At 45.7% G+C, this 22851-nt stretch overlaps 1 protein-coding gene across 8 annotated transcripts in view; it reads left to right on the top strand.

Moving 5' to 3' along the window:
• Positions 1 to 16631, top strand: part of pax7a (paired box 7a) — a 69606-nt gene extending 52975 nt beyond the window's left edge. For all 8 annotated transcript variants that reach the window (XM_046310874.1, XM_046310875.1, XM_046310878.1 and 5 more), the window contains exons 8-9: positions 11616 to 11865; positions 13268 to 16631. In XM_046310874.1, coding sequence (XP_046166830.1) covers positions 11616 to 11865; positions 13268 to 13383 — 366 coding nt within the window. In that variant the 3' untranslated portion in view covers positions 13384 to 16631. The remainder of the gene's footprint in view (positions 1 to 11615; positions 11866 to 13267) is intronic.
• Positions 16632 to 22851: the final 6220 nt, after the last annotated feature.

Below are 22851 nucleotides of genomic sequence, written 5' to 3' on the forward strand. Positions count from 1 at the left end.
GGGCATTAAGCCTCTCACCGGGCACCATGTCAGCTGGCAAGCTCTTCTGACAACTAATCAAAGGGGATGAACACATAGCCTGCATTCATAGCTCAGCCTCTCGCAGAGCAAGAGTGGGAATACATAGACGTTAATTAGAACTTCCATTAAAACAAATACTGTTTCAATTTGGCAAGTATAAAAAAATATATAAGTGGCTTTCTAAAAAAAAATTACAAAAAATAAGACCTGCTCTTGGCAGCTGCCAAGAAAATCAAGGGAGTGTAAATCATATCCACTGGCTATATGTTTCTGCATAGATTATTAAGGCTTGCTGCCTGTTTAACACTTCTGAACTCAGAGGAAAGGATTGCTGGTGTCACAAACATACACACATTGGCAATATGGGGCTTTTGAATGTATGTATCTAATTTAAATAGCATTTTTATTGTCTGCTAAGATTGAATAAGGTTTTAGGTGCCTTTAGTGTGTGTATGTTAAATGATGCAAGGGCAAAAGTTTTTCCTAAACAGGCTTTTGATTTCTTAACCAGTTAGTGGGCTCTCAGTGGTTGGTTCCATGCCTGTGTTCTCTATTGCTCAACCTCTAACCCCGCTAGAACAGCTAAGTTAAACCAATATGCTCTTTGCCTTCTTGTTTAACATAAATATCTCTGGATGTGGTTTTTATCTATTTTTCACCTACCAACCTGTCTCCTTTTTTTTGGCAACTCCTGCTAATAGTAGGTCTCTCTCTCTCTCTCTCTCTCTCTGGCTGTCTCTCTCTCTCTCTCTCTCTCTCTCTCTCTCTCTCTGGCTGTCTCTCTCTCGCTCTCTCTCGCTCTCTCTCGCTCTCTCTCTCTCTCTGGCTGTCTCTCTCTCGCTCTCTCTCTCTGGCTGTCTCTCTCTCTCGCTCTCTCTCTCTCTCTCTGGCTGTCTCTCTCGCTCTCTCTCTCTCTCTCTCTGGCTGTCTCTCTCTCTCGCTCTCTCTCTCTCTCTCTGGCTGTCTCTCTCTCTCGCTCTCTCTCTCTGGCTGTCTCTCTCTCTCGCTCTCTCTCGCTCTCTGGCTGTCTCTCTCTCGCTCTCTCTCGCTCTCTCTCGCTCTCTCTCACTCTCTGGCTGTCTCTGTCCCTCGCTCTCTCTTTCTCTCCATCACTCTCTCTCCCCCTGGTGAGGCAGCTCTACTCCCTGCGCCCAGATGAAAGGGTATGGCGACAATAAAAATGCTATTTAAATGCAATGGTGTTTGTGGGTAAAAGATATTTCCTGCAGAAAGTGAGCTGCTGTATCCTGATAAATAGTAAATATAAGGGAATGCGATTTACATTTATCTTGGAGAGGCAGCCAATATACATTTCACTAAATCCTAGAAGATTTAAGTAGGAAATGACTGAGACTGATTCACATGCTGTGTGTCCCACGCAGACAAAATGCCTATAAGATTGAGAATGGTATTGCCTTTATTAAAGTATAGGCACATACATCAATCCTATCTTGAATACCAATTACACACAGGCGTACACTGTGAAACATGCTCAAGACGTTTTTATTCCATAGATTTGTTGCATTATTTTCCATCGCTTAACAATGTTTTTTGCTTCTTCTACTTATTTGGTTCTTCTACTTATTATTATGATTATGATTATTATTATCGGCATCATCATCATCATCAATATTTTGTTTGTTATTATAATTATAATAATAATTATTATTTATTATTAGTATTATGCAGTCTCATACCTTCCATTTGTTGGGGCAGGAAAGGAGGCAGGTGAAGTGTGTGGTGTGTGAGGCATGCGCAGTGTGACCTCTGTGGGAGGGGTCAGGGGTGGCAGAGTCGCAGCAGGGCAGGGCTGCAGTCAACCTGCCCTGCTAGCTGTCCGTCTGGAGGTTTGGGATGTTGTCTGGCTGCATGTGTTTCCTGTTAGTTCCAGATGCCACTCTGACAGGTGCATGGATGTGATTAATACCTCTCTGGTCATCTCCCTCTCTCTCTCTCTCTCTCTCTCTCTCTCTCTCTCTCTCTCTCTCTCTCTCTCTCTCTCTCTCTCTCTCCCTCCCTCCCTCCCTCCCTCCCTCCCTCTCTCTTTCCGAGTCCTTCATTGGCACACTATCCCTGTTGCTCCCCTCCCCCTCCCCCATTCTAACCCTATGGTGCTCAGTGGAGAGATAGACCTAATCCAACACACCACCCACATATCTCAGCTTCCCACCAAAGTGAAATGGAGCCCAGTATTGCTCAGTGTTATATTTTACAGCATCTTTAAAACATTATTCTGATAATCTTGGACATCAAAGCATATTTGTTTTAAGCTTGAAACAAAAATATAATTTTGTTACTTAAGATATTTTTGTAAACATCACATAGAATGTTTCTCACTCACTCACTCACTCACTCACTCACTCACTCACTCACTCACTCACTCACTCACTCACTCACTCACTCACTCACTCACTCACTCACTCACTCTCTCTCTCTCCCTCACTTTCTCCCTTGCTCTCTCTTCCTCTTTCTCGTGGGCCAGTAAAATGAGAATGTGTGATGTGGTTGGGTCCCCAGCTGGTTGTCTGGAGCTGCAGCCCACTCCTCTCAGTCTCCAGCTGAGAGCTATTTCACTATTTATTTACATGTAATTATGGCTATGAGGTGCAAACATTAACACTGTCAAGAACAATTTGACCTGACATTTTTCACTAGGCCTGGCCCCTGCTGTTTTTAGCAAACAAACCCCCCAACTCCCCCCGACTTCCCCGCTCCCCAATACGCCTCTCTGTCCTCTCTGAGCTGCACCCTCCCTCATACACACAGCCCTGCCTCACTGAAACCACTCTGCTGGAATCAGAAAATCTGCCGTTTAATTTGGCAGACGGTGATGGTGATGCGAGGTGAGGAGAGTTGCAGTGTGTGTGTGTGTGTGTGTGTGTGTGTGTGTGTGTGTGTGTGTGTGTGTGTGTGTGTGTGTGTGTGTGTGTGTGTGTGTGTGTGTGTGTGTGTGTGTGTGTGTGTGTGTGTGTGTGTGTGTGTGTGTGTGTGTGTGTGTGTGTGTGTGTGTGCGTGCGTGCGTGCGTGCGTGCGTGCGTGTTTGTGTATTGGAGGGGGTTGCTCTTGTTCCTGGTGGCTGAATCCATCCCACAGTAACTCAAGCATATCACTAGCAGAGAATAGAGGATTGCTCCCCACACGTTCTCCAATTGCAGCCCAATAGACGGCATATTAACCTCTGTTTAGTGAGGGGCCCTGCATGCACTGTTGGATGTTTAGGAGGGAGGGAGACCTTTCTCTGGCTAGTAGCAGGCAGCTGTGCTCCATTGAACACAGGGTTAGAGAAGACGGGTGGGAGCCGGGGAAGAAAATGCATTTTGTCAAAACTATTATTCTCCAATGACATTTAATGAAACATTTTGGAATGAGTATTTATTTAAGATCATGTGGAATTTCATTTGATATTGTGTGTGTTTAGGTCTCGAGTTTAGCTGTTAGATAAAATAGTGCAGTTCAGTGTTTGTGGGGAGAAGTGTTAGAGAGCAGAGTTGAGAGACTGGGGGACACTGTGGTAGTATGGCTAACATGTTGTGAGAAGTGACAGCTTGTTCCAATGCCCGCTAATCGTCCTCATCTGTGCCCGGCTTGTCAATGCCCAGATTCTGTCAGTGCCAATCAGGCACTTAATTGAACACAATTAACCCCCCCCCCCCTCCGCCCGTACAACCCACATGCTTTAAAAACCTATTTCTCTCTCTCCAGTTCCCATCCTCCCTCTCACCCTCTCCTCATCCTGTCTCTGTCTCTCCTCGTCCCATAGCATTGGTGGCGGAAGACACTTTTCACTTTTGATTAACGTGCCGCGGCCAATTAATGCACTGACTCACAGGCCAAGGCCCGTCATCTGCTGCCTGCCACCAACACGTCAGTCTGCGGCACGGCCCCACACAGCTCCCCTACCACTGCCATCACCTCCACCGTGACCAAAACGCTCTAATTCAATTTATGCAATCGCTGTTATTTTTAAATAGTCATTATGTCTGCTCAGATGAGGGGCCTTACTGCCCGCTGGGCTGCTCCTCTCATGTGAGAAGGAGGGCTGAGGGGGGGGGGGGTGGACTCGGGGTTGCACTGGTCCATTGACTCTTTAGAAAAACTCCTTCATCTTTTCTTTTTAATTCTCTTTCCTAGTTGATTTCAAAATGAAGAAGTTGATGCTGTTGTTTATTTGATTTGTGCATAATAATTTTACCCTGCATCCTTCAATGTACAGTATCAGTAAAATGTTTCTACTAGATTTAGAGTAATATGTGCATCACATGTTTTTTTTAAATCAGTTCTCAGAAATAATTTGTAAATATTCAATATTTTATATGGAATATTGCACCCAATTTTAGCCGTTGCGCAAGTTTGAATTATTTCCAATCAACCAAGAAATACAATTCAGTGTACTCATACTTCTTACCTTATAGGTCAGTAAATTCAACAATACATTTACTCTCTGTAATGACACCCTAGGACTGACATTGAAAAAAACATCTACCCAAATTTGGTGTCATCGTCATCCCTGATCTTAAGTCATTCCCAGCTGAGGCGTGTATCAGCCAGGCAGATCTGCCAAGGTGTGCGATGTTATTCTGCGCCCCTCAGATAACTTCCAGACATTTGGAGTGCTTATTTTCTCCTCTCTGCCCCAGTGACCTCTACCGAACTTAAAGGTATGTCTTGGGGGCATTCGATTTGGGCAGAACGGGAGCTATCGGTGACAGGGGAGCTAATCCAGTCTTGCGCAGATTAAGAGAAGTGTTTGTGGAGTGGGGTGTGTTGGCGAGGGCGCTGGCGCCGAGAATGGAACACAGGGCTGTCCTATCAGCTCTCCAGGCAGGCTGGCCCTCAGGCCAACTCAGTCCTACAGGAGTCTTTGTACTTCCCAAAGCCTCTCTCACACACTCTCACTCTCTCTTTCTCTCTTCTCTCTCCTCTCTCCTCTTTCCTCCCCCCTCTCTTTATATCTATATACTCTCTTTATATCTATATACTCTCTTTATATCTATATACTCTCTTTTTTTATTTTCCTTATGCTGTATCACTTTCTTTCAGATGCAAAAACTTTGTCTGTGATTTTTTTTTGAGAACATGAAAAAAACGTATCATGAACATTTTCATCCAAGACTAGTGCGTGTCACTGGGTGAGCAGTGAGCACAGGTGCACTCTGACCTGATGTTGTCATTCAAGGGTTAAGATGAGCATAGCACATTACATGACCGTATATACATCATGTAAGTATTGTTTAGTTATATTGCACTGATTGTGTACTTCATATATAGTGAAAATAAAGGTTAATAAATAACATTGTGGCATAAGGCATCTCTTTGAAGCTGTGGCTTGAATATGTCACTGTAGGGAATTTAGTGAGTATTGTATGTAAGAAATTATGCCATTTTTTTTTTCATTTTTGAAAATATTGCCTTCCGCTTTCTCATTCAGTCAACTTCCTCACAGTAAGTCAAGTTATTTTATTCAGGAAGCAAATCCAACAAAGAGCAAAGGCTCGTCAAACATTTAAGTAGACAAAAAAATATAATTTGACTGTTAAGGAAATTAGCAGGGTATAAAAGAATGTATTTTTGTGTCGCAAATGCTCAATTTATTTTTCTGAAAGGATTCACATTGTATCAACTTCCAGTTCCCTGTTCACTCTGCCGCAGGGCTGGAGGGCTCAGAAGTTGAGAGAATTAATGAGTTTTTTATTATTATTTATAAAGTAATCTATCTGTATAGAGAGAGGCAGGGAACGCCCTGGAGCAGTGTCCTTTAAACTGGTCCTGGCTCACATTATCTCCTCCAACAGCCCTAGCACAAAGTCAAACAACAAACGAACACTGAGGACGCTGTACGGAGAGCGAGAGGGAGAGGGAGGAAGGGGTGTAGTGGAGGACTGTTCTGAAAGGGAGTGAGGGTGTTAAGTGTGTATTGAGTGGTGTTGTTCTGGAGCAGAGCAGGTCTAAAGGCCTGTTGAGGGTGTGTTTTACACCCTGCAGCTGATACTCAGCATCAGCCATATCTCCACCCACATCAGATCATAGGGGGAAGTGGTGAAATGGCATTGATTTTTATTTAGCTGTGTGAAAGCAGTAGGACATTACAGATAGCGAATATGAACCCAGGCTCAATCGAGGAGCTTACCTTTCCCCCCTCCAGCATCAGTTAACCAAAACCTTCTGAACAATTTTAGGAAGGGCATCTCAAGGATACAACCGTCCAGACAATACTGTCTTTTTACAAACTTTTTTGCAATCTTGTGGAAAAAAAATAATTGTCCATGAAAAGTGGCCATCTCTGTTGAGGAACTAGTGAAATCTATGAATAGTAATTAGGCTCAATTTAGCACAGCCCCTGATTGCTGGCCATTTTATTATTTAATGTTTAAATAAGGAAGCGATGTAATCAAGCTTCAATTAACTGATGACTATATCTGGCACCACCCCCTCCAGCTGTCTCCCTGGACCCCCAACTAGCACTTCCTCACACCCAGTCACATGACCAGCACAGCACAGTACACCACAACACAGCCCAGCACAGCACAGTACAGCACAGCCCAGCACAGCAGGGTATAGGAGGTTCCACACTGAGAAGGAGTCTGTTTTCCAGCTCCAGTCCATTTATGAGAGAGCGTCCCATGTGTCCTGCATGCAGAGAGCCATAAATCTCCCTCTTATGGATACATGTCACATGTTCTGTCTGAATAAGTTGTGGGGCTGGTGGATGGTGGGGGGTTTCCATCCTGATAGAATTAACATGAGGAAATCACTAAACAGCCTTTATGTCTGATGTGCCTCAAGTGCTTCATATTTCCTCAGAGACAGTTTTTGCAGAATAGGATTAATTTGTGGAATAAGATACATTTTCCCTATCCGGTGTGTGTGTCTGGCTATGTATTGCTGAGCAGTAGGGCTGCGTATGAATGAGGTGAAGAGGTTCTACAGTATAATGGTTGGATGTCCACTCTGGAGATTGACTGGAGCCCTGTCCTTCTGTAGGATATTTTGCACCACAGCATCAGCTCTGTGAACTGTGTTTAAACCTTGTGTGTGTGTGTGTGTGTGTGTGTGTGTGTGTGTGTGTGTGTGTGTGTGTGTGTGTGTGTGTGTGTGTGTGTGTGTGTGTGTGTGTGTGTGTGTGTGTGTGTGTGTGTGTGTGTGTGTGTGTGTGTGTGTGTGTGTGTGTGTGTGTGTGTGTGTGTGTGTGTGTGTGTGTTTAACCACCTCCATGATGGGCTAATTGGTTTAGCAGCCAAAGCGCCAAAGGCCAGCCCAGCGTAACGAGACAACGTGAACCTGATGTTGGGGAGGATGCTTCCATGCAATATAAGGGAAGCATGTGTGGGACCATTTCCCCCATTCACAATCTCCCCGGCCCTTTCTAGTTTTATAAAAAGGGACATTATAGTCCAATTCTAACGTTTCAATTTAGGCCAGAAGCTCAGTAGAAACCTCCATCTGCATTGCATTGTGGCGATGGTCTGTGCCTCTTGTCTCATGGAGATAATCATATCCATACCACAAGTGTATTATTTGTTAACTCATCATTGTATATTAGATGAGATTACAGAGTATTGAAATAAATGCACTCATGCTGTATAAATAACACCCCTAATACTTACCCTAGCCATAACCCTAACTCACACTAGCAGTAGGCCCTTCAGTGAGGCTAGTGGAGACTATTTCTGTGGGGATGTGATCTAAGAGGATCATTTACTGCTTCCAACGTCATTACTATTCATGAGATGGCTAGGCTAGGGGCTGGGGATTAGGGAGTCCCTCAGTGCTTGTTGTGATGTAGGCCTCAGGCCTCCTCCAACCTCCAGGCTCTGGGACATAGAGGTTCTGTCTGTCAGTGGCTCTATTATCACTCTAAGACCCTTCTGTCCCCACACTGTCCCCACACGGTCTCTGAGTTTAACACTGAACTCACTGGCATCACTAATAAAACAGTATTTTTGTTTCTTCACCTCTCTCACCCCATCTCCCTCTCTCATCCCATCTCTCTCTCATCCCATCTCCCTCTCTCACCTCATCTCCCTCTCTCATCCCATCTCTCTCTCTCATCCCATCTCCCTCCCTCCCTCACCCCATCTCCCTCTCTCACCCCATCCCTCTCTCTCACCCCATCTCCCTCTCTCACCCCATCTCCCTCTCTCACCCCATCTCCCTCTCTCACCTCATCTCCCTCCCTCACCCCATCTCCCTCTCTCACCCCATCTCCCTCTCTCACCCCATCTCCCTCCCTCACTCCATCTCCCTCTCTCACCCCATCTCCCTCTCTCACCTCATCTCCCTCTCTCACCCCATCTCCCTCTCTCACCCCATCTCACTACATCGCTACATCTCCCTACATCTACATCCCCATCCCTCACCCCATCTCCCTCTCTCACCCCATCTCCCTCTCTCACCCCATCTCCCTCTCTCACCCCATCTCCCTCTCTCACCTCATCTCCCTCTCTCACCCCATCTCCCTCTCTCACCCCATCTCCCTACATCCCTACATCTCCCTACATCTACATCTACATCCCCATCCCTCACCCCATCTCCCTACATCCCTACATCTCCCTACATCCCTACATCTCCCTACATCTACATCCACATCCCTCACCCCATCTCCCTCTCTCACCTCATCTCCCTACATCTCCCTACATCCCCACATCTCCCTACATCTACATCCCCATCCCTCACCCCATCTCCCTACATCCCTACATCTCCCTACATCCCTACATCCCTACATCTCCCTACATCTACATCCCAATCCCTCACCCCATCTCCCTACATCTACATCCCTACATCCCTACATCTCCCTACATCTACATCCCCATCCCTCACCCCATCTCCCTACATCCCTACATCTCCCTACATCTACATCCATACATCCCTACATCTCCCTACATCTACATCCCTACATCTCCCTACATCTACATCCCTACATCTCCCTACATCTACATCCCCATCCCTCGCCCCATCTCCCTACATCTAGATCCCTACATCCCTACATCTCCCTACATATACAACCCCATCCCTCACCCCATCTCCCTACATCCCTACATCTCCCTACATCTACATCCCTACACCCCTACATCTCCCTACATCTACATCCCATCCCTCACCCCATCTCCCTACATCCCTACATCTCCCTACATCTACATCCCCATACCTCACCCCATCTCCCTCTCTCACCCCATCTCCCTACATCCCTACATCTCCCTACATCCCTACATCTCCCTACATCTACATCCCCATCCCTCACCCCATCTCCCTACATCCCTACATCTCCCTACATCTACATCCCCATCCCTCACCCCATCTCCCTACATCTCCCTACATCCCTACATCTCCCTACATCTACATCCCCATCCCTCACCCCATCTCCCTACATATCCCTACATCTACATCCCCATCCCTCACCCATCCCCATATCCCTCTCTCACCCCATCTCCCTACATCTACATCCCTACATCCCTACATCTCACTACATCTACATCCCCATCCCTCACCCCATCTCCCTACATCTACATCCCTACATCTCCCTACATCTACATCCCCATCCCTCACCCCATCTCCCTACATCTACATCCCTACATCCCTACATCTCCCTACATCTACATCCCCATCCCTCACCCCATCTCCCTACATCTCCCTACATCCCTACATCTACATCCCTACATCTCCCTACATCTACATCCCCATCCCTCACCCAATCTCCCTACATCTACATCCCTACATCTCCCTACATCTACATCCCCATCCCTCATTCCATCTCCCTACATCCCTACATCTCCCTACATCTACATCCCCATCCCTCACCACATCTCCCTACATCCCTACATCTACATCCCTACATCCCTACATCTCCCTACATCTACATCCCCATCCCTCACCCCATCTCCCTACATCCCTACATCTCCCTACATCTACATCCCCATCCCTCACCCCATCTCCCTACATCCCTACATCTCCCTACATCTACATCCCCATCCCTCACCCCATCTCCCTCTCTCACCCCATCTCCCTCTCTCACCCCATCTCCCTATCTCACCCCATCTCACCCCATCTCCCTCTCTCACCCCATCTCCCTCTCTCACCCCATCTCCCTCTCTCACCCCATCTCCCTACATCCCTACATCTCCCTACATCTACATCCCCATCCCTCACCCCATCTCCCTACATCCCTACATCTCCCTACATCCCTACATCTCCCTACATCTACATCCCCATCCCTCACCCCATCTCCCTACATCCCTACATCTCCCTACATCTACATCCCCATCCCTCACCCCATCTCCCTACATCCCTACATCTCCCTACATCTACATCCCCATCCCTCACCCCATCTCCCTACATCCCTACATCTCCCTACATCTACATCCCCATCCCTCACCCCATCTCCCTACATCCCTACATCTCCCTACATCTACATCCCCATCCCTCACCCCATCTCCCTACATCCCTACATCTCCCTACATCTACATCCCTACATCCCTACATCTCCCTACATCTACATCCCCATCCTTCACCCCATCTCCCTACATCCCTACATCTCCCTACATCTACATCCCCATCCCTCACCCCATCTCCCTACATCCCTACATCTCCCTACCCCTACATCTCCCTACATCTACATCCCCATCCCTCACCCCATCTCCCTACATCCCTACATCTCCCTACATCTACATCCCCATCCCTCACCCCATCTCCCTACATCCCTACATCTCCCTACATCTACATCCCCATCCCTCACCCCATCTCCCTACATCCCTACATCTACATCCCTACATCCCTACATCTCCCTACATCTACATCCCCATCCCTCACCCCATCTCCCTACATCCCTACATCTCCCTACCCCTACATCTCCCTACATCTACATCCCCATCCCTCACCCCATCTCCCTACATCCCTACATCTCCCTACCCCTACATCTCCCTACATCTACATCCCCATCCCTCACCCCATCTCCCTACCCCTACATCTACATCCCTACCCCTACATCTCCCTACATCTATATCCCCATCCCTCACCCCATCTCCCTACATCCCTACATCTACATCCCTACATCTCCCTACATCTACATCCCCATCCCTCATCCCATCTCCCTACCCCTACATCTCCCTACATCTACATCCCTACATCTCCCTACATCTACATCCCTACATCTCCCTACATCTACATCCCTACATCCCTACATCTCCCTACATCTACATCCCTACATCTCCCTACATCTACATCCCTACATCTCCCTACATCTACATCCCTACATCCCTACATCTCCCTACATCTACATCCCCATCCCTCACCCCATCTCCCTACATCCCTACATCTCCCTACATCTACATCCCCATCCCTCATCCCATCTCCCTACATCCCTACATCTCCCTACATCTACATCCCTACATCCCTACATCTCCCTACATCTACATCTCCATCCCTCACACCTTTCATTTCCCCCCCCTTTTTATGTTGGTCCATGTTTCAAGATTAAAAGACAGTTTTTAAGTTGCCTCTGTACAACTCAATAGTGCAGTCACTCAATCTCATCCATGTGTTATTTAGTACCCTAGCCTTTCTAACTCCCCCTCTGTCTCCTCTCTGCCCTCCCTCCCCAGGTGATGAGCATCCTGAGTAACCCCAACGCGGTGCCCTCTCAGTCCCAGCATGACTTCTCCATCTCCCCCCTCCATGGCAGCCTGGAGTCCTCCAACCCCATCTCAGCCAGCTGCAGCCAGCGCTCTGACTCCATCAAGGGGGTGGACAGCCTGGCTTCCTCCCAGTCCTACTGCCCCCCCACCTACAGCGCCACCAGCTACAGTGTGGACCCTGTCACTGCTGGATACCAGTACAGCCAGTATGGACAGAGTAAGTACTGCATCTGCGTTTATGTGTGAATGTGAGAAAGTGTGTGTGTGTGAGTTTGTATATGAGTGGATGTCTTTTGCCTTTCCCATCTGACCTCCTTCCAAGTCTCCTGCATGTCTTCCATCTCATATTACATGGGACCAGTGGTAGTTAGAGGAAATGGTGCCACCACCACCACCTCCCAGGCCGGGCTGCCCCCTGACCTTTGACTCCTGGTCTGTCAGAGCAGACACGTGCTCCTGATAAAGGCCTCTGATTCCCATTCGGTGCTGTCTAGCTTAGTCACACTATGCTCTGCTCTGCTTGGCTGGGAATGAGGACAGGGCCACTTCAAAGGCACTAATACACCCTGAGGGGCCACACTGTCCTCTTAGCCACCCCTTTCTCTCTCTTTCTATCTCACACACACACAAACAAACACACACACACCTCAGGGCAGGAAACAGGCTGATCTATTAGATTAGCATAATTATTGACTGATGCTGTCACAAACCTTCATAAGGGGTAAACTGTAGCACACTTCCCCAGCCAGCCTCCTTTGGTCCCATGTGTATACCTGTGCGTGTTTGTTTAGGTGTGTGTGTGTGTGTGTGTGTGTGTGTGTGTGTGTGTGTGTGTGTGTGTGTGTGTGTGTGTGTGTGTGTGTGTGTGTGTGTGTGTGTGTGTGTGTGTGTGTGTGTGTGTGTGTGTGTGTGTGTGTGTGTGTGTGTGTGTGTGTGTGTGTGTGTGTGTGTGTGTGTGTGTGTGTGTGTGTGTGTGTGCGTGAGTTTGTGTGACAGTAGTGTTATCTGCAGCCAGCTTGCAGAGCAGAGAGACTGATGGCCGTGTGGATGTGATCTGATCTGTGGTTAATTAAGACAGTGATTGAGCACAGTGGCTGGCTAATGAATGGAGGAGAAAAGAGAGAGCTGCTGTCTACTGATGAAAATGATCGGGGAAGGGAAGTGTGGAGGGCATGAAATCAGAGATGCCAAGTGTAATGAAGACTGGCACACACAATACACTCTGGGACCATGCTGAGTGACAGCATGGAGACACTATGAGGTGGCACATGCCCGTGCCAAGTCTATGCCAACCTCAAACAGGGCATGAGAAAGAGATTGTTTTGTTTTCAAATTATTTCTCATTTTACTCCACTGGTTCTGTCAGAACTGATTTAGAACAGAGTCAGACAGAGAGATGAAATGAACAACAGTGACCAACAGGGACATAAGGGTTGGCCGTGTGTGTGTGTGTGTGTGTGTGTGTGTGTGTGTGTGTGTGTGTGTGTGTGTGTGTGTGTGTGTGTGTGTGTGTGTGTGTGTGTGTGTGTGTGTGTGTGTGTGTGTGTGTGTGTGTGTGTGTGTGTGTGTGTATCCCTCACATGCAAATGTGTGAATCTTTGTGTGTCTGTTCTCTCCAGCTGCAGTTGACTACCTGGCTAAGAACGTGAGTCTGTCCACCCAGAGGAGGATGAAGCTGGGAGACCACTCTGCTGTCCTGGGACTGCTGCAGGTGGAGACGGGACAGGCCTACTGAAACACCCAGCCTCTGCCTGACTCCACCCAGTCTAAACTCAACACCCCCCTACAGTACATACATCACGCTACTGCTGCCGCCCACCCTGCAGCCCATCCACTGCACCAGCACACATTCTCTCTCTCCTCACCCAGCAGGCAGTCAGGCAGTCAGGCTGTGTAAACCTTGGCTCTGCCCCTCCCCTGTACCATCCTCACCCCTGATTGGCTCTGTCCAGACATCCCAGAGACATTGGCTCCAGCCAGCATGGAGAACTGGCCCCTGGCTGCAGTCCAGTCCACACTCAGAGCCATTTCCAAATGTACATTGACCTTGTTGTTTATAGTAGTTCACTAAGCCAATGTCATTCAAATGATAATCCCTCTTGTTTTATATCAATATTGTTTATATTATTATTGCTGTTATGATTATGATTCATGTGATTTTGTTTTTTATTCTCTTCATGGCTCTTTTTTCTGTCAGTGTGATGCTAGCAGATGACTGAGGTGATACAGTGTAGTGTGGTGCAGAGTGTGTCTGTGTGTGTGTGTGGATGTGTGCGTACGTTCATGCGTGTGGCGGCCCAGTCAGAGAGAGATGCTCCCACATGAGAAAATACTACAGTTTACTATAGAATAATACAGTGCTTACTATCAAATTCTATAGTAAATTGTAGTATCTTGTAGAATACTATACTACACACTGTAGTATCCCTCGACCATGTATAGTACTTACTATTGAATGTTGTAGTATACTGTAGAACCCCCCCCAGACACACACACAAATCGTAATTTGTGCCACCCATAAATGGAAACCTACATGCCAAGTATAGAAAACATGTTTTGTCCCCTACAGGTTATAGAAGGGAACAGACTCTCTGAACTACGGCTCAGACCCTAGATCTACGTACCTACCTACATACAAGGAGAAAGCTTCCACTTCTAAACTATACAGTATTCTACAGTTCCCAAAACCACAACATTTATTCATGCAGTATATACTTTTTTTCTTACTACAGTACTATAGTTATCTGTAATATCTACAGTATACTTCAGTAAATATTACAGTAGATGCTACAGTAAAGTCCACAAAAACCCTACAGTGAATACTATAGTATTTTTACCATAGTGTACAATACCTGATTGTTTCCCAGACTGCTGTTCCTCTGCCTGTTCCCTGAGCTCTAATCTTAGTAAGCGTTTTGACCTTCTCACTTTCATATACAACTTGACATTCCTAAAGAACTTGGCCACTCTGTGGGAAGTCTGGCTGGGCGGATTCAACTGGGAATTGGCAGCGGTTTGGCGGCCAATGGCTTTCCCCCTCCCAACATCTATCCCATCCTTAGCTGTACTTCATGTGGAGGAGGGCATTGTTTGTAAAAACAGGATTGGGGAAATTCATTTTTGTCTGTTTAGAAATATGGACTTTGCCAATGAGGACTGAACCCCCTATCCCCCAAACCCCATCTACCACAGAGCTCTATGTGACTTTAAGAGAGGAAAGGAGATTAAATGACACAAACATACTGTCAAAGCTAATTCATAATTACCGTTCTCATTACCAGCCACCTTTAATATTCTCTTAGGATAATTAAGACATTTTCTAAAGGCACATGCAGCTGTTTACCACTTTGGTGTGGACCAAGTCCGCATTCCTGTGAAACATTCCTCCAGGATGGTTGAATAACTCAAGTCACATTCCTTTTCTGCTCATGATGAGATTAAGAGTACACAAGCTGTGCCAGTCACATGCACTTTGGCAAATCAAATAATCCAGTCAATTGTGAAAGGGCACAGGTAACAGCCCTGGCTGGCCCCCTCTCTGGCTTTGACTGGATACTCCCTCCTCCTAGTCCCCTGGACATTCAACTCCTGCTTTGACCGACACACTCACAGAAATGTACTAAAACAAACCATTTTTTTTTAGAATAGCAAATATGAAACATCTGTGTAGCACTCGTAGTTGACATTTAACACAATCTATTTTGGGCTGAATTCTAACTTGAGATATGTTTGCATAACTCCCTTTAACATCAGTGTGTGATTGTTCTGCTAGAGTTGGAGTGAGTTAGGTATGCATATTTCAAGTCAGTGTTTAGTCCGTAGTCGCGTATACATGGACATGATACAGTAGACGGGTAGATTGTGAATTGTTTGATTATAAAAAGTATGTTTTATACTAAAACAAGAACAATGTTCAGTGGTAGTTAAAGCAAGAGATCTGCGGAAGTCAGTGTATTTTTTATTTACTGGTTTCCTTCTGTTGTTTTTGGTTGTGTTATATTGTATTGATTTCTTTCAACAAAATGCAGTGTTTTGCGCCCAGCTAAGTAAGGAATTCTGTATATTAAATTAGGAAAAAATTCCAATAAATTTCCTCGATTTAATAATTGTATAAAAGAGGTTGAAACTCAACTGAGTGGATTTAAGTTAGTAGACAGAGAGAGAGAGAGAGAGAGAGAGAGAGAGAGAGAGAGAGAGAGAGAGAGAGAGAGAGAGAGAGAGAGAGAGAGAGAGAGAGAGAGAGAGAGAGAGAGTCTCTGACCAATGTGTTTTGATGGTGACCAGATGGAACCTATTATACCACACCTGTGCAGCCAGGAGCATTGGAAGGTGTATTCCAGCACTTGATCTTATGGACTCATGATCTGAGTGCAGACCTTACCGTGGACCATACATATCTATCTGACCTCTGACCTCTCAGTGTGAAACATTGTCGAGGGGCTCAGCAGCACAGCTTTGATGCCATGAAGGATGGTGACCTCTCCTTTCTGGGAAAGAGGTTAGAATAGAATGGTGGACAGACCAGTGTGTTCTCTGGCTATGTGTGTGTACAGCCAGGCTCCAGTGGAGAACACCTCACTGAAAGTAATGACTCTGAAGCACTGAACCCAGACTGGTCTAAAATATCTGTTTAAAAATGCCACATTATTGTGTATATAAAAAAATGTTTTTTTAAATGCTTTTAGTGTATCAAATCCATTTCTAACACCTGCGTTAATCGACATTTGGATATTTAAATCATTATGACTCTTCCTCTCCCCACCTTCTCTCTGACCCCTAACCTGTTTACTTGCTTTATGGCATCTGTGTTTTTCTTTTTTCCCTTCCTGTTCCGCATGTGTGGATATTACCATGGTATAATTTATTCTGCTGTATGAAGTATTAGAGTAGTGGGAACTTGTATTGGTATTTACTACCTTCAGCCTGTTGGTGTGTTTACTGTAACACTGGCGTAACTGTTATCAATTAAAGCTCTAAAACAGATCCAGCGCTGTGCTTTGTCCTTTTTGAGCTTTCGTATCAAAATACAATAATACAACATAAAGTCACATAGACTCCAAATTGGTCATTTTTTTTATGTATGAAAAATGTGTATCATGAGTATTCAGCCTGATGGGGATTCATCTGAACTTTTCACCTCTCTTTTCCCTACAATGCCCACTTGCTCTGTGTAGTGTAGTACACACGTGTGCATACATGGACACGTGCACATGTGTATTACATTCTATGAGTTTCAGGGAACATGTCTGTTTCCATCACAGTGAGCATTGTCTGAGAGAGAGAGCAAGAGAGAGCTGAGCAGTCCCAGAAAGAGGTACACCCTGGGGGAGCTGCACAGGACTGTTGCAGAGCACAGCTGTAGGAAGTCATTCATTCTGTACATTGTCCAGCAATGATCTCCTGTCTGTCTGTCTGTCTGTCTGTCTGTCTGTCTGTCTGTCTGTCTGTCTGTCTGTCTGTCTGTCTGTCTGTCTGTCTGTCTGTCTGTCTGTCTGTCTGTCTGTCTGTCTGTCTGTCTGTCTGTCTGTCTGTCTGTCTGTCTGTCTGTCTGTCTGCCTGCCTGCCTGCCTGCCTGCCTGCCTGCCTGCCTGCCTGCCTGCCTGCCTGCCTGCCTGCCTGTCTGCCTGTCTGTCTGTCTGTCTGTCTGTCTGTCTGTCTGTCTGTCTGTCTGTCTGTCTGTCTGTCTGTCTGTCTGTCTGTCTGTCTGTCTGTCTGTCTGGCTAGGGCCCATGTGCTCTGGAATGGTGTTTGTTAATGTTTGCATACAGTCACAGCAAATCTCAGTGGTATGCTAAGAGCATTGAGGAATCTGTCCAGTGTGGCATTGGGACTGTCATCTGTGCTGTATATTACAGTAGCAAAGCTCCTCTTACCATTCCCACTGTTAAATGGCATGGGGATACCGCTTTAGGTATGTCCACAATGAAACACATTCATTTTAAAACACTTGCACATTTCAGCAGTCCATTACTGAAATGTATTATATAGTTTTATTGATGGAGACAGATGGGAAATGAATGACAAGGGCAATGAAAGGGACATACTGTAGTGAGTAAAGTGATGAACTCTGTGATTGAACCTTTGTCTCCCGGGGTGATGTGTGGTCTGTAACTGGCAGTGCTGACACTACATCAAACTCTCTTACACAACACGTTTAATATATTGATTGAAAATGAACTGTCCACTATACCTTTTTCCAAAGGCATTAACACGGGTAAAGCAGTTGCAGTCTCCTTAAATGATCCTACTGATCAAACATTAACAAAGTGTTTTAGTTTTTTTAGAAATACAGCATACAATTGCCTACTTCTTTATAATACATCATACTGTCATTTATGCAAACAATGAAATGAATGACGAGGTATTTATACTCAGCAGGGATCCTGTGTATTTTATGTATTTACAATTAAAACACATACTTATCCTTCATATCTTGATTGTCCTCAAACAATAAAAAGTCAATGTTACACAACAGCAAAATATCATATTGCTGCACAGTAAATAAGCTATGTCATTGGGACCAAATATTGTCCATTTCAAAATCTATTTCAGAAAAAGAGTTTGATTCTGAAGTGAGAGAATTGAAGGAGTTGGTAGAGGAATTGGAAATGATCTTTTAATTTATTTGATAGAATTTGTTAAAATCTAAAATCATCTAATGTAATTGGACTGAAAAGAGTTGTGTGAGAAAATGGTGCTATGATTTGAGAACTGAAATACTGGTGGTTGTTACTGCATATCCTTGGACATTCAGCAAATAATTGGCTGTTGAGACTGTTCTGTAATTGTTTTTTCCCCATTGCAATTCACTACAAAACTGTATTCTTGTGTTGATTTTTTAAAAGAACTGTCATATATGCCAACGGACCTCTGCGGCTTTGTCCTGACATTGTTCCAATGTGCATTGTTATCAGGATCGTTCCTCAGTGTGTCATGGTAAACCCCATCCTTCTAAAGTGTGTGTGGGTGTCCAGATGAAACCCATGCATGTGTTCTAGTTGTCCTCTCTGGTCTGACGTGGTCCTGAAGCCCCAGCCTGGGACTGTTGTTTTCCTCTGGGCTGCTGTCACTCAGACAGGGACGAGGGCCGGGGTGGCAGCCCCAGCCAGCGGTGTATGGGTGAAGCTTTGTGACACTTCACTCTTCTCCTCCTTTGATCCCCTAATTGATTGACTACAGGAGCAGGGGATAAACAGAGCCCACAAGAGCCGATTCCCCTCGCCTCTCTGGAATGGTTTAGATAAAGTGCAGAGGGCCTGTCTATATAGTTCTCCTATACGGACGTAGGGCCATTGAAGGTGGCTGTGCGGTGTGCCACGGTGGCTTAGCTCTGGGCTGTGTCAGTCATTCAGCGAGTCAGTCCTGGGCCCAGGGCTTGTGTCCTGCCTGGTGCAGAGCTACGTGGCTGCTAGAGGTAATGGGTTTGTTTAGATCACAGGGATGGAAATGAAACTCCTGAGCCTCAGAGTGGAGAGAGAAGACCAAGGGGCCCTATCACTCAGGAGGCAGGGATGGACAGACGGAGAAGTCAGTGCTACAGTATAGCCAACCAGCCAGCCGCACACTTCCAGAGTGAGTCATAAAGGCTGTGATTCAGATCTAATTGAGGACCTTGGCCATGCTGTAATGTAAAACCTGCAATTGAAGAGCGGGCGATTGAGAGGCGTGGAGAATGAGGAGGAAAGGTAGGAAGGAAACAACCAGTGAGAGTTCTCCCTCACGAGGAAACCTGCTGCCTGTAATAACTCTAAAAGTTGATGGGACCAAAAGAATCATCAAAACATCATCTAAATATATAGTAAGAAGATGTTGAGGGGCATTTCAAAACTCCACAATGATAAGTGATGAATCCGGAATATGCTAATAGTTTTCTAATAGTATTCTCTGCAGGGGTTCAAAGCAGTGTGTATGTACATGCTGAGGAATGATTAAGACAGGCTTTAGGAAGACTGGGTTTTATTCTTTGAGCTTATGTGTCATGTGGACTAAAAAAGCTCCCAGCTGTCGCCATGAAAGCACTTACAGTATAATAATCCCCCAAATCCTGTAATTATTCCAGCATAGGCTGTGTACCTGAGCCGCAGATTTTTGCTCGACACCTCTAGGATCCCCCCGCCTACACACACACACACACACACACACACACACACACACACACACACACACACACACACACACACACACACACACACACACACACACACACACACACACACACACACACACACACACACACACACACACACACACACACACACACACACACACACACCTCCCCCTGAAGTAGTTTGAAAGGGAGATGAGGGAGAAAAAAAGGCCAAGTGAAGTTGTAAATCTAAGAGAGTGAGATAAAATCACTGTGAAGCCCAGCTTGATTTACATTTCAAATCTGTGCTGTGCTCTCAGACTAATTAATATTAATAACAAAAATGGAAATGAGTGCAGACAGTGGTGGCCCCTAAGTAAAGAACAAACTCGGTTCATTCAGTCAGGAGATATATACATAAGTCCTTTCTCAGGAGAAGTGGGCTCCTAACAGGCGTGACGCCTGGGCATAGACCGCCATAGACAGAGACAATTTTTCTAGATAATAGCCTATCACGCAGGATACAATTTAAATTAAAAAATGCAATTTTCACCTTGAAATGAACAAATGATTACAATTTCTATACAAATTAAGGCATCCAGGCTGTGCCTCAGTACTGTGCCAGGGCCATGAAACTTGACATAATTACCATGAAATACATTTTCAAATATTTGTATTTTGTCCATCGCTTTAAAACATGCAACTCTGCCTTCTGTGGGTTTGTGATCTCACCTTCTGGGGGAAATACATAAAAAAGAGAGAAAATCATCAGAGATGAAAAGCTCTTCAACCCCAGAGATAAAAACATACACAAGTAAGTCAGTAGTGTGGCTCTGCACAGCGGCCCCCGGAGCTATCTCTAAAAGCCAAATTACGGTTCCTTATCAAGGGAATCATATCTACTAGCTATCTGCTCCTGCATGAGATAGGCTCCTCTCTCTCTCTCTCTCTCTCTTTCCTCCAGCTCTGCTCTGCGCTCATTGCCACAAATGCTGTTTATTTGTGATTACAGACACCCTTTGAATAAATATGTTTTGTGTTTGAGATCCAAAGTTTCGGGAGATTCTGAACCCAAGAGATTCTTGAGAGAGGAGGGTTTCGCATTGAGCAGGCACCTTATTTGGGCAGTGGTGCTGGAAGTGGTCTGGGGAGGAAAATAGAAAGAAAGAGAGAGAGAGATAGAGAGGGGGGGGGGGGATGAAAGTCTAGCCCATGGGAAATATGAGACCTTAGACTGTTATGATGTTTGTATCATATAAGTGCTTTCTTAGAGGATTCATACAAAGATTGAGCGTTTAATTGAGAATAGATTAAGAAGTTGAGAAACAAAGTTTATGATTTTATTTGTAAAAGAAAATCCTTATACAACTGGCCATTTTATGTTGCAGACTGAGTGTTATTATTTTGACGGTAGTGAGAGCTAGGGTTTCATTTTTGCAGACCGTTGTGGTACATCTTTCAGCCAGCAGCATACCACCCTGCATCCCACTACTGAATTGCCTCAGAAGCTAATTAGGGTTGGTCCTGGATGGGAGACCAGATGCTGTTGGAAGTGGTGTTGGAGGGCCAGTAGGAAGCACTCTTTCCTCTGGTATAAAAAAATATCCCAGTGCCCCAGTGCAGTGATTGGGGAAATTGCCCTGTATAGGGTGCCGTCTTTCAGATTGGATGTTAAATGGGTGACCTGACTCTCTGTGATCACTAAAGATCCCATTGCACTTATGGTAAGGGTAGGGGTGTTAATCCTGGTGTTCTGGCTAAATTCCCAATCTGATAATCATGACCACCTGATCAACCCAGCTTCTAATTGGCTCATTCATCCCCCTTCCTCTCCCTTGTAACTATTTCCCAGGTTGTTGTTGTAAATTATAATTTGTTCTCAAACTAACTTGGATGTGGAAATAAGTGATGGCTCCATTGTGGTCAATCAATGCAGTTGTTGCCTATTTGTAGGATAGGGTGGAAGACCCCAGCCCTAGAGAAGTTCACTTGTAAATAGATTCTGTCCTTCCCCTCCCTGGCCAGTCAAGGCTCAGACAGTGATCACCTCTTTCTCCATCCTTCTCTCCTTTTCCCCTCAATATCTTAGACTCCCTCAGCCAGAAAGGCACACATCAGATTGAAATAGTTGACCTCTTAATACTGGGGTCAGCGTCGCACCAGCAGCAATTTCACACTCAAGATGGAAGGGAAATGAACAGTGAGGATGCTAGGGGTGACATGGAACCCTGACCACCCCAGTGGATGCCACTCTGACCTCTTTACCAAGCTAGACTGGGCAGGACAGGGTATATATAGAGAGAGTGGTACAGGAGCACACACCTGAGAAACTGGCACCCAACTGCCCTCTGATCCCGCAAAAAAACACTAGAGGGACAAGGAACTGACTTACAATCACTGCTACTGACAAACTGACCCCAAAGGTGGAAAGCTACAAGCTCCACTTAACCACAGCCAGAGTCTAATTGAGAGTTAGACTGACGCGTTGCTTTAAAAGACCCACCGTATCAGAGAAGGTGTAGATGTATCACTTCTCAATGTCACTGCTCCTGGGCATAAAAAATGTGTCTTTTTCTGTCTGTAATTTAAACAATCATAGGAAATGAAAAAACATTCAATCAAAATGTAAGAATTTGTATGTTATAATTATTAAAAATGTATGTTATCTGTTTCGAGTATGAATGTCCTTTATGTGTCAGTTTTGTGAATGAACACAGAGAAAATGATGACAGTTTGGTTACCCAGCCTCTGGGTTTGAGCTCCTCTGAGTAATGTATTGCTAAGTGGCTGTCAGGTTCATGAAGGAGGGGGGAAAGTGTGCAAATAGAGTGTCAGATCAGCACCCCAGGGAACAGAGGTGAGGAGAGAGTGTGTGTGTGTGTGTGTGTGTGTGTGTGTGTGTGTGTGTGTGTGTGTGTGTGTGTGTGTGTGTGTGTGTGTGTGTGTGTGTGTGTGTGTGTGTGTGTGTGTGTGTGTGTGTGTGTGTGTGTGTGTGTGTGTGTGCGTGTGCGTGCGTGCGTGCGTGCGTGCGTGCGTGTGTGTGTGTGTGTGTGTGATGACTGTTCAACCCACCTCACCAGTCTCAGGAGCCCTCTGCCCCCCTGTCTGTCCTCGCCC

This window comes from Oncorhynchus gorbuscha, linkage group LG18 (genome assembly GCF_021184085.1).
Source record: "Oncorhynchus gorbuscha isolate QuinsamMale2020 ecotype Even-year linkage group LG18, OgorEven_v1.0, whole genome shotgun sequence".
NCBI classification, from domain to species: Eukaryota; Metazoa; Chordata; class Actinopteri; order Salmoniformes; family Salmonidae; genus Oncorhynchus; species Oncorhynchus gorbuscha.